This window comes from Ambystoma mexicanum, chromosome 6q (genome assembly GCF_040938575.1).
Source record: "Ambystoma mexicanum isolate Mex_15411 chromosome 6q, UKY_AmexF1_1, whole genome shotgun sequence".
In the NCBI taxonomy this organism is placed as follows: Eukaryota; Metazoa; Chordata; class Amphibia; order Caudata; family Ambystomatidae; genus Ambystoma; species Ambystoma mexicanum.
In genome coordinates this window covers 1,467,011,722-1,467,024,865 of record NC_090937.1, presented here as the reverse complement: position 1 = coordinate 1,467,024,865, position 13,144 = coordinate 1,467,011,722, and the positions used below count along the sequence as shown (strand labels likewise).

At 43.6% G+C, this 13,144-nt stretch overlaps 1 protein-coding gene across 1 annotated transcript in view; it reads left to right on the top strand.

Annotated features, from left to right (window-relative positions):
* Positions 1–13,144, top strand: part of POLR1A (RNA polymerase I subunit A) — a 1,786,762-nt gene that overhangs the window by 1,111,906 nt on the left and 661,712 nt on the right. Inside the window, exon 18 of the mRNA XM_069632173.1 lies at positions 8,329–8,487. Coding sequence (XP_069488274.1) covers positions 8,329–8,487 — 159 coding nt within the window. The remainder of the gene's footprint in view (positions 1–8,328; positions 8,488–13,144) is intronic.

The following is a 13,144-nucleotide window of genomic DNA, read 5'->3' as shown; positions in this document are numbered from 1 at the left end:
CAGGCTTCCCTTTCTAAATATTGCAACAAGGTAATAACTCCTTAACCTTCTGGACTGGGCTGGCTGCCTTGACCCTCTAACTGGTCCCCTTTCTGTGGTCCAACTCCTTTTTGAACCATTACAAGACTTTTGTGCACTGCAACCGTGTGACACATTTCGTTTCGATCCTCTTAAAGCGGATCCGGCCTACTGACTCTGAATTCACGGTTTTACTTTGCCTTCCTCTCTTGTTATGTTCTGGTAAAAGTGTTGGGATCTGTTTCAATTTGTTCTCTGCTTTTCTCTCGAACTATTAGAGTGCCATCTACGTTAAGCGCTCACCGCTGTCTGAAAATAAGTGGGGCTTTACTTAAGACTTGTCTAATATTCTTTTAAGGGAGTGTATGTCTTTTAGTGACCGTGTTTTTGAATTGCTTACTATTAGTGCCTGTGTGTTTTTCTAGATGTGGTTTTAAATAAATAATTATATCTCTTTTACACCAAGCCCTGGTCAGTGTTTACTTGTTCTATGGTGTGCTCTTGACCTATTTTGAATACTCTGTATACTGCCTAACTCTTCTTGAGGGAAGTCTGACTGCTCAGCCACAGCTACGAAGTGAATCTGTGTGGTACAGACTGCTACCAAGTGGGTTTACTGCCAAACACCTGTAGTCCTAAATCTTTTGCAGTGGTCCCAGAGGGAACTGCACAGGTTTCTGCCTAACAACTAGTGTCTTACATTTTTTTTTACCGGGGAACCTCTTGGGTCCCCTCTGATACAGAAATCCATACGAAGCGACCCTAAGAGTCGGAAGCGTTGCCACATCCCTAGCTACTCCCAAAATGATACACAATTTGGGAACACAGTGACATCAACATCCTGTTCACATTATAACAAGGCACGTCCAGACACGCCTGATTACATCAAACCAACTAAGAAGTTGGAAAGCCCCTGTGGTACCTCCCACAACTCAAAGATATTCTTGCACTCTTCTTCGCCTCAGTACAGCCACGGCCTCCAGAATTCAAGAGTCGAGTAGTTGAAGACTGAGAAGAACAATATCTAGTTTTACGGTTCCGAAACTCGAAGAACTCCTCAAACCAAGATATTTGGAGAGATGCTAATTCTGGGTGGGGTCTGGAATTTGATAACCACACTACGCCATAGTATAGATCACTTTCGACCTCGAGTACTGGGCCAATACTTTACAAGGTCGTACTCGAGAGACTGGAGGAAGGTTCACTACTACAAAAACCATTGTTGTCCTAGTGGGACCACATAGACTTTTGAGTTTGCTTGCTTTGAAACATTTTCGTTGAACTTTTTTTTTTTTTTACAAAAGAACATCCCAATAAACTGTCCATTTTGATAAGGGGGTGGGAGTCCTTCCCTTTTGAGTACAGGGGATTTTTTTATTTATGTTAGGTTCTGCTGTAGTGTTAGGGATAGCAGGGATTTCACATGGACTGTTTATTTTATGAACTCGCCTGACCTTACTGCCCCAGTTAGTCTTTTGTTAGGTAGGGAAACCAAATTAGAATAGGGATGGATAGGTGTTTTCCTTTTTATGTAAGAATAATAACCCTTGAAAACGTGTACCATGGTCAGTCTCCTGCTTCCTTGAACAGCACAATATTTAGGACTCTGGCGAAAGCGCCATGTAAATAAAAAATAAATAAAAATAAAAATTAGTTATTTTCCAACCAGTAGTTTCACATTTTGAAAACTGATTTTGACTAGGTGTAATTGTCTTTGAGTGGGCTATGAGGGATCCATATCATAAGGTAACAAGTGTGGTGATATTTCAGTTTGTTGTTTTATTATTTAACTGTGACGTCTGTCATGCAGTGTTTTGTTTGCTGTGTAAGATTGTGTGGGTTTTTAATGGTTGGTGTATTGTGTAGATAGTATGTTTTGGGCAGTGTTTATGCTTGTTCGGTGCATGTTTTTTACATACATCTTGTTTAGTATGTAGGGTGTCCATGTTCATTTTGCAATTGAGGTGTAGACCGGTATATTTGTTAGTTTGCATTTGTGGGAGTGGAGTTCTGAGTTTGTGCCTGTGGCTTAGTCCTTCTGCTGAACCTAACAGCCCAACTGTCGGAGTTAAAATATAAAAGCAGGCTCTGTGTGGTAGGCATCTCGTGACAACAATGCTGTGAGAACCGTAAGTTTTTGTTTGTTTGTATGTAACAGTGGGAGTGTGCACATCTAGAAATCTTACATTTGGTAGTTGGTTCAGGGACTACTGGTAAAGACCTGACAAGTGATTGTGCATGCATACCTCGTGACATGGTATACCAAGCACTTAGGCCTACACAAGGAATGTGAAGTTTAACATTGCACAGGTATCGGTGTGTCTGTGGTTGTGGCTATAAAATAGGCTTTGTGTGTTCATGCATCATTGCGTTGGTGACATTGCGCATGCAGGATGTTGCATATTGTTTTGTAACTTCCTACTGCAGTGGTCTGTAATTGTTTATGCTCCACTTTTCATGGATGAGGAGGATATGTATGTGTGGATCTGTGTTGTTACTTTTGACCATTTCCCACACTTTTTTGCCCTCCCATCTGGTCTATGTTGTCTCCATAAATGTCATTGTGCGTCATTTTGAGTATTTAGAGGTTTTTGTTAAGTCGATACCCACTTCATTACTTTTATTGACTTTATATGATAGTGCTAGTCTTTGGAGTACGTTAAACGAGTGAGGAACTGATAATGACCTATTTCAATTGATTAAAGCCCTGCACAGCAATACCAAAGTGACAGTACGTTTGGACATGAATGGCACCTATTTTAACAGTATTGCAATCTATACTGGTGTTGAACAGAGTTGTATTAGTGCCCATATTGTTTAATTTCTATTTGGCAGACCCGGACGGGGTATTGAGGAAGGTCTGTGCGTTTTCACCTGTACATGGGACCATTCCTCTACATACAATGCCTGCGTTATACAGGCGACCTAATAATAATGGATCATACCCCGGCTGGTTTGCAATGGTCTCTTAACTTTGCATTTACTTGGGGTATTAAAAATGGATTAAAAATACTCAGAAAAACAAAATCTAGTTGTGTATAAATACGTATTGGGTGACCCTATTGAAGTGGTTCGGAAATATTTGTTTTTAGGAATGATTTTCAAGCAAGAAACAATAGCGCAAAATCATGACTTGTCTGGCAACATACCGCTAATATCTCTTGTTTGAGACAATGTCCTGCTGTCAGTGTTCAGGGTTGGGGTGAGCGGTGGCCGTGGCCGTGGCGGTGGCGGTTGTGGTAGTGGTGGTGGGATATGCGAGTGTGTGTTGGGTACTAAGGATATCTGTGTCGATAAGGAAGTGTAGCTCTTACTTTGTGTCTCTCTGACCTCACTGCATGCTTGTTCCATTTTGCGGTATGCTGGTTGCAGGTGGTAGTGAGTTGGGGAGTATAAACTTGATTTTGTTTGTCCTTCCTCACATGTAATGCATGCATGGAAATAGCAGTACTTTTTGTAGCCTTGCGAAGGGAAAAGTTCGAGTTTGGCTGAAGCAATGTTCGAAATGTCTGGTGTGCGTTATCTTTCCTTTTGATTTGGGTGTGTGTTAAAGATTTCGAAAATCAAAGCAGACAATTTTGTTATATTGTGGGCTAAGTAGTGGATTTCTCAGCTTCTGTGGAAATCCCTATTGAAAAAACTGGTTTTTCACAGTCAAATTTAGTATGAGTGTTCGGCCATGCCACATCCGTTGCATTCCAAAAGTCTTGAACGTTCATGGATGAGAATAAAAGTGAAAGAGGATACAGAGGAGACATATGGGTGGGAGAGGGGGGTGTGCGTTAAGAAAGTAGCTACATTGCCTGTCCAACATTATTAGTTTCTCTTAACATCACTTCATGACTTTTTTTTTTAAACAATGGTTGTTTCTGCTAACAAAGCACAACCCCTGTGCTAGACAGGTAACTCTAATGTCTCCTTAACTAGACGTTTCTCAGAAACTATGTAATGGTATACTGTAACAAATAATGATGTTGGATACAGATTCTTATAGGCATGTTTGTTCATACATGTGCACCAGTCAGACACACTCTATGTAGGCTGCCGTGTTTGGAGGGGATCATTGTAATGCGCATGTGTGTGACAGAAACAATGCATGGCCTCCTCAAAGAAGTTAGCTTGCATCTTGCCCCTAAGAAAAGAAGGTGCGCTAAAAGATATGCATGCACAGAGGTCTTTGTGAGGATCACGGTCAAGGGTTTCTTCACTTCCTCTTAAAGACATAACAAATCTTTATCATTTATTGGCATAATGATGCTCTCATTTCATAAACATCACAAAAGCCTCTGCTTTCAAAATAAAAAAGGCTATATAATGTTGCACTGATACCAAAAAAGTGCTGGGTTGAAGGTTTTGAATTAATCTGACCAACTGGCATTGCTCTGGGCAACCTTCCACGCGATCATTTCTTGACCGGTCTGTGCCATTGCAAAAGGGGTCCAGCAATATGCAACTCAGTCAGGTACCGCCACCAATGGGAGCAGCCCTGCCTGAACTGCGAGTCTAGGTTCCCTTTGGAAGGAAACACAAGCAACACCAGGCATGTTTTGGCCTTGGTGGGCCTCCTCAGTGTGGTGCAGCTTGGTTCCCTGTGGCTCAGCAAGCAAGGGGCCCACGTCTGGGCATACCCTCTCTCATACAGAGAGACAAACTGAAGCCAAAAAATGGATGGTTGGAAGGTTTTGAATTAATCTAAGCCACTGGCATTGCTCTGGGAAACTGTGCACACCACGGTTTTTGAGACCATCTGCGCCATTGCAAAAGGGGTCTAACCGTTTGCAAATCGGTCAGGTACTGCCACCAATGGGAGCAACCCTGCCCGAACTGCTAGGCCAGTTCCCCTCTGCATGGGAACACAAGCAAACCCAGACACCATGCAATGATATCTGTGCAGAATCCATAACCAGCACATTGTATCTTCGGAACTATGTATGGAATTAAAAGAAGAAAGCTCTTGTCCTATATATGAAATGTGTCCTTTTAGGGAGCAGTAAAGATTTCTTCAGGATATTTTGTCATTGCCCATAGTCGCTCATAAATCTGTGGGAAACTAAGGTGTTAGGTAGAATCGTCATTGTGTGTGTAATTCTCCCCACTTAGTGAGTCCCCAAACACTTTTTGCTGGACTATTGGATTTTTGTCTGACTCTCCTGAGTGAGTGGGAACCCTTTTCCTCGCTCACTAATTCTTTTCTGTGACTCTGAGAACTTTTTTTGGTTTCTCCAAATGGAGTCTGCTTTCCTCCATCTTTTTATATCATCTGCATTTTCCTATTGCAGCACTCAGCAACTTCTGTACAGTGTTGGTGGAAGCTCGCCGAGCTTCCCTCTTTGGATTTCCTTTATTTTCCTGTGCTAACTTAAGGTTACCAGTATAGGGTGATATGTTTTATCCTACCTATGATTTTCTTTTGTGTGATCAGCACACACCACCTTATGTGGAGTGCTGAGGAGAAACATTGTATTCCTTTTCCCACTTCGTCTGTAACTTTCTAGTTGCAGTGGCAAGTCTGAGTGGCTGGTGGCAGTGGATGATTTGTTCTACCGATTTTTTTAAAACTTAAATCACAGGGTGTATTCGTAGCTGCCGTAAGGGACACATGGGCACCTTGGTTCGAAAATGGTACCTGTGTTCTTTTTTCGCCAATTCAGATCGACTTGTCCTTTCTTGAGCCTTCTTCTGCCAACTTGGGGTGGGGTAAGTTCCGCTCCTTCCTTTGTCTTCGCCAGGCTCCCATTGGGAAGCCAGCCGAAGACGCCAGTGCGTCTGGGAGGACAGGAAACTGGGAGATCACTGAAACTCCTCAGGTCTTGTTCCTCCAGTATGTTTGCTTGGATCCAGTTCTGACCGGTTGCCTGGCTGTCCCCTAACTAATGACAGCCACCACCCAAAGTTTGAATGTAGCATGCAAGCTTGTTGGCTGGGTTCCTGTATAAAAGACGACGGTCTTGATGCTGAAGCCAGAGTCAACCACTGGAAGATCCATTCTGAAGAAGAAAGGACAATGCCTGCAGCCACCTAAAGATCCGAACCGGACGACTTCCTCCCTTGGACTGGTGGTCCTAACCAATCTCGAGACCAGCTACATTTTGGCCATCCCACAACGAGCTGCAACCTTCCTGGTCTGCAATATCCAAATACCCAGGGACCTCTGGCACTGCTGCAGTCAATCATAGAAATCCCATCAGCTGAGTCGTGGACCGAGAGAAGGGAGAGCGTCTGCTTGGTGACAGCCATTGCTACTACAAAGCCTGTGTCGAGGCTCCACAACCTAGTGCCACGAAGATAGTCTGCTGGGCATCTTTGTGACTGAGTCGGACTGCCTGCTCCCACCAAATGTTCTTCCTCCAGCCGCCGAGGACAGACACCCGAACCGGAGCTGCTGTCATCTTACCTGGGGACCTGCCGGTGACATTATTGTTCTTCATCGCAGAAGATACTGTCTTACTGCTGGGTACTTACCTAGGTAGTTTCTTTGTTGCTATTCGCTACTCCTGAGCTTCTGGAGTCCTGTTGAGGTGGACGACTGTTACGTTTTCCACGACATGCCCTGTTCCTGCCAGACAACCCACAGGCACACGTGCTGGCCCCATACGTACCAACCCCTCTACACTTCAAAACAAGGGTATCCCACGCACACATTCTGGCGTACGGAGGTTGCGGCCTCTCACCCGTTATGCCAGGACATGGTCTTTTGGATCAGGTGTTTACCGGCCTTCGCATCGCTGGTGTCTACAAGGGAAACATCTGCTGGCCCGCAACGCTACACGTTGTCAACGAAGATCTACACGTCATGTGATCGGGCCAAACGTCACGTGACGACACATCTCACCTGACTGCATCACCTGACGCACGTCATATGATCATTCCAGCATCAGGTGACATTCCCTATTGGCTTAAAAGGGCGTCCTGAAATCGATAGCGTTGCTTCACAGCTGTTTACCTTCAGGACTTTACGGCGTTTGTTCGCATGCTTGAATCTCGTTACTACGACCTCGGATTTTGTCTACTGGATTTCCCTGTCTACCGAACTGCTTTGTCTACTTCTTGCTTCTTACACGTTACCAGACCTCGGACTTTGTTTACTGGATTGTTCTGTCAACCCCTGGCATTTGTTACCCGACCTTGGTTTTTTGGAATTGGACTGTCTTACGGATTTCGTTTTTTGGATTCAGTGACTTTGGCCATTGGCCTTCTGCTAGGTGGTTGCCTGACCTACATTACCACAAGCCACGTGTGTGCCGCCATCCAGGGTTTGGATCCCACCCACATTCCTCACCGAGAAGCTCACCAAGCCCTTTATCCCGGGTTTACTGCCTTTTCCATCAGGGTGTCACCTTCCGTATTTCTAGGTAAGAGGTGCTTTATCTCCTTGCTGGGTATACCTTGTAATAATCGCACATAATCTGATAACCACTCATTGCCTTACAGCGCTCAAGGGGTCCTTCTGGCAGTTCCCGGTTCCAGGCCTGACGGCTCACAAACAAAACCTGTGGCCTCAAAGACTGCACAGACATTCTATACCAATTGTCTGTGTGGTACTTGGGGACGGAGGCATTATTAATCTGCACGACCATCAAGATCTTAACAACGACCCAACCATGTTCTTCCATTCCTAAGGAAATCCGTCCTAGAGGCAGAAATGCTTCAGGTGGCCTACCTAGCCCCCTTGAACCTTTTGAATCCAATTTCATTACTTACTTGCTACGAAAAGCATCATCTGTGAATTTGACAACTTTGACAGTGTCTGCCTTCCTTTGTTCTGCCACCCATGGGTCACTGGCCCCCAGTGCCTCCATATGACTTTTGAGACTCTCATTACCCAGATATGGTTGTACTTCTAAAGTTTAAGCCTATACAATGTTATTTAACTTGCCAGTATTGCTATTTAGTAAATGTTGGTTGATGAATGATTTGCTAACCTAAAGCTACTCTTGATAGGTGTATATAATAAATAATATTATTCTGATATAACTACAGTGTGTAAGTGTTTCCTTGACTATAAGTGTACTCAAAGGTCTTTGTACTGAACTACAGCCTTTCTTCCTTCTAGACTAAGCCTGGCTGCTTGACCTTAGCTACCAAACCTTTTGTGTAGTTCAGGCCAAACCTAAGAGTTGGAACACTGTACATCTAAGAGTGAGTCTTTGTGAGTCCTACCACATGAGGACTTTAGTAAAACTTCCTAACATAAGGAAATTAAAAACCTGCTGCAAATTCTTTTCTCAGTTCGCCATTCTGTTCAGGGCTTTAACATGGTTTGTCTTTAACACTACGCTGTGATTCACAAACATCCATTGTATCTTTCAGGCTGTTCGAGCTGCATTCAACATGTCTGAAACTGCATCCAGTGAGGAGCTCCAAGGAAAGTGGCAGGATGCCCACCTCAGCAAAGAGCAGAGGGATTTTAACATGGTGGATCTCAAGTTCAAAGAGGAAGTAAATCATTTCAGCAATGAGATTAACAAGGTAGGTACAAAGCAATGTTATGTTGGCCAAATCAGGCACAAACTTGTTTAAATTGGACCCAACACTTTTTATAGCCTTTGTTGATATGTGTCTGATCATGAAGCTCCAATATCAGGGCATGATCCTAGAGCGAGATGTCTCTAAATGATTTCAAGTGGTTGTGCAGTCTTTTGACCTATGCCACAGGGTCCACTTCAAGTGATAAAGATCAAAACCCTTAACATTTTTGAACTCAGTAGTTTGAACCTCAAGTGGCCCAAAAACAAATTCACTGCCTACAAGGTGATGCTACTGACACGTAAAAAGATCAGAGATAAAAATGCATTACCTGGCAACCAATGATTAAAACTTGATCTATACAGTGACTGCCTACGGCACTGCAGTTCAGGAAGCACTATGTTATTTTGTGGAAAAGAACACACTAGAACAAAACAAGGATTATAGCAAAGTGTCTCTAATGCTCTATGCTCACAAAATGTCTGCGTGAAACCGCAATACCAAGCTAATTAGAGCATATTTCTATGCGTGTAAAAGGGCAAATATAATGCAATTTGATCCGAATATCCTGTGTTGTAATAATAAAAACAACAAACAATTAAAGGCAGAGGAAAACAGAATGAAAAGGCCAATGCATTTCTGATCACCCAAAATCCTTTGAGGGCCTATCTGCATAGAAAAATAGAAAAACTGAACCCAAAATGTGAACACCTTAATATAGAATCGGAAGGACAAAGGAACCATCACTTCTCACTTAAAGCCAAACTCTCTGTGACCCCCCCTGCATATAACTGCATAAAAACACATACATTGATGCAAACCATACACCAAGGATTCATAGATGCGAGAATCCAACCAACCCCCCCTGTGCAATCAAAGTAGACCAACAATGCTGAGGAAAAGCAGTAAGTCCGTTAACAATAAGGAATCTGATTGCATAGTGACAACCAAAAAAACGAGTCATGACGAAATATGTTTCCTAACATTCGACACACTGCTGTATATACTTGTGGGCCACACTTTTGAAAAAACAAGCACGGTCAATGAAATGAGTAAGAAACATAACATGTCAACATGAGGGATTTGTCTTGAAGAAAACAACTCATGTGGCGTTTTACCTGCAATATAATAAATCTGGGACAATCACAAACATAGGACAATACGTACTGGTAGACAAAGATACAAGGTAACGTTAGTTTGTTGAAGAGAGAAGGCCATCAAAGGTGAAAGATTAATTGCGCTCTGGCTTACCGAAGGCATTCAGAGCAGTGGAACATTGGAAAAGCTGTGTGACAATCCTGACAGTGTCTTGTGAGGACCTCATGGTGACAACAAGTAAGACAGACACAAGTGATCACAGTTCAAGGGTGTTTATTGAACAATGAATTCTGTATGCAGGGTGGAACAGCGCCTATTCTATACCTAAATCTAAGATGGGAGCAAGCGTCGATCATCAAATGAAAAATAAGGCCGTCCTAGTGGCGTTGTCAAAATAAGAAGGGCCTATTATAAGAAACCTATTGCCAACCTCCGAGCTAATACAAAAAAGGGTGTGGGATATTTCTCAAGAAAAAAAAGAAGCGTTCTCAAAGTAAAACGTCTGGATGCAGTAGCCTGGGTCTCCCTTCCCCACGTTTTGACCACGGGGTAAGATGGGAGCTTGGATCACAGTACAGTCTTGGCCTCTCTAGCATGAGATGACAGTTCCGATGGCAGCTGGCAGGACCGTCGATGGCTAAGTATCTTCTTACATGAAAGTCTCTTGCCTTCAAGGGCCTGGCGTGTTCAACTAACAAAAACAAAAGTTCCTTTATGAAATCAAATTTGCTTCCATTATTCGCTGTGTGATGTGTACACCCTTGGGTCCCCCTCTTCTGGGTGCGGACCCCTCATGACATATTCACTTTACTCTCAAGTATTAGGGGATTCACTTCCCTTACTCTTGATGCACGATTCACTTCCCTTCCTTTCTTTCAATGTGGGATTCACGTCCCTTGCTTTCACCTTGTTTACAGATCAAAGTCTTTCGATTGTACTGGGATTTTGCGTGACCTTCAGTATGACCACTTTGATCTATTCTGCTAGCTCTCCTATGACCTGCTGGTTTCTGTAGTTTCTCTTAGATGGGGATCGACCAGAGACTCTTCAGTTAGCACCCACGTGGTGCCGATTCCCTCTGCAGCTGGTCTGCCCTTTAATCTTTTACAGTTCATCAGCTTTGCTTCAGTACTTGCCACTTTGTGATTCCCTCTCAACACAGCCTGGTTCTTATCGGCTCTGCCCTTGACTCACCGGCTGTGATTAACCGCTTGGCTGTTCCCTCTCTGAAGGCAAGACCTGTACCACGGGGATGGGAGCTTCCCTTGCTCCTGCTTATCGGCATAGGTTTACCCTGTATACCATTGAGATCTGCTGCAGGACACTTGTGCTATTGTTTGCGGTCGCAGGCTCTCTTCCAGGAAGGCTGTGCGGGTCTGGGACGAAAAGGGCAAGGTCTCTTCTCTTCTCGCCACCCTCTCGATTCCTGCCGCCTTTCTCCTTCTCTTGAACTGCTGCGTAGCCGTCTCGTCGTACTGCCTGACATGCTCGCCTTGATCATACTGTGCTCTCTGGCTCCACCTTTTATCCCTGTGGGGAAGGAAAAAGGCCATATGGTGTGTGTGTGTGATTCTGATCAATTGCCTGACCCTTGTATTGGGACATGTAAGGTAAACAACTCTGGTGTTAGTCCGTTGTGCTTTGTGTTGTGTGAAAGTGGTTGTGTTGGAAAAGGGGCGGGGGCAGTGGTTTGGAACGTCCTACAAAAAAGGATGGGGAAAATGCATTAAAGGAAGGGGGATACTGCGTCTTACCCATCTGGTGTCCCACTCCCTGATGACCCCCCATCGATGTCATCCTCCCTCGCTGGTCCACCCCCAGGAACTGGATCCAATAACGATGGCTATGTTCTGGACACCTGGATGACAGATCCCCGGGGACTAGCTAGGGAGACACCTTCAGGTTTCTCACAGTCCGCACGACGCCAAACAAAATAATTAACTCCATGTAAATAGTACTGGTATATATTGCCCAAAGTAACGTTTAAAAGTAAGCACCTATGTATGTCTAGTCATCAAGTAACGTTTAAAAGTAAGCACCTATGTATGTCTAGTCATCACATGACATTAAGAACGAATAGACTGAAAGAAAGAACACAAACGCATACGAGCATCACTGCATCACATAATGTACAGTGCTCACAGATGGAAAGAAAACATCGGAATATCAGACTTGAAATGGCTAACAAAACATACTAAGAAGACACGCTGTAGATGTCATAACTTAACATTGCACAAAACATAGGGTGAAAGGAAACATAAGTAGATAATGTTGGAGAGAAAAATGTGCTTTAGAAAGCAAGCACCCATGCCTGTGGCCGCCAAAGGCCTGACCATGTCAGCGAAAAAAATATTCTTAGAAAAGTGTTAAAAAACTGGTAGAAATAAGTGACCGGTGTGCACCAAGACACATAAAGAGTGATCCCTGAGTGTTGGGAGAAGAACACACTAGTGGCACATGAAGCATTTATTGAGATGTAAAGAACAATATAAAACAATTAGAATGTTACAGCTGTTTTTCTGTAAAATATATTATGTTAACATATTAGAATATTTTGCTCTAGATAAAAAATGCCCCTCGAAAGAATCTCCCTCGGCTCTTAAAAAAAAAACACATCGCCAAGTAATCTTAGTACTTTCTAGAAACATTTGAAATTGAAATGGTTCTCTCTACATTTATGACAGTTGTGTGAATGCCACGCAAGGGCAGCAAGTCAAGCTTTACATCCTCTTGATAGCCTGCGAGTGCGCTGGTAGACCTCTGTGCAGGGCCTCGCCACACTTAATGACCCCAGTGACATTGCTGTACTTCCAGAATCTTCTCAAAACACCTTTGAGAATGGATGGTGTGTCGGGGACCAAATAGGAACGGACCCAATCCTTTCATCCTTTTTTATGAATGACACCTGTTGATCTCAATTGGCATAATGTCCTCTTTAAAGGAGAGAAGAATGTAGGGTGCAATAGAGAGATACCACCTTTCTCTATATTTCTCAACTGCTATATCCGTTGCCTTTTCCAGGTCCTCAAGCACCATCCCCATCACTTCCAGATGTATGCGGATGACACCCAGTACTACCTCCTTCTAGGGTGGTAGACAGGAGCACAGACAGCCAAGGCAAAATCACTGATAATGCGCAGACCACATAAGTCTGTATAAAGTATTGTTTCCTTTTGCTGAACATAACACAAAAGGAGATTTTTCTGATTGACTCAGCCCCCTTCCCTTCACCAGTGAATGTCTTAAAGAATCTGGGTGCCCCTTTCGTGTCTAAGGTACACTCAGCCCTCAGGTAAATTCTGTACTGATGAGAACTCCTATTCTCTCACAGGTAGACCATTCTGTCATTGCTTTATTTCAAAACGTAGCAATAAACAGCAGCCAGAATGGGTGGTATCTTAATCATTTTTGAGGACACCATACTCACTTTCAACCTATTACACTTGCTACCTGTAGGGAAAAGAATATGATTCAACCAAGTCTTCAGAAACAGGATTCCAGATCACACAAACGGGTCCCTCTGCACTTCCACTAGGAAGCTGAGATTAAGGCATGCCTTCAG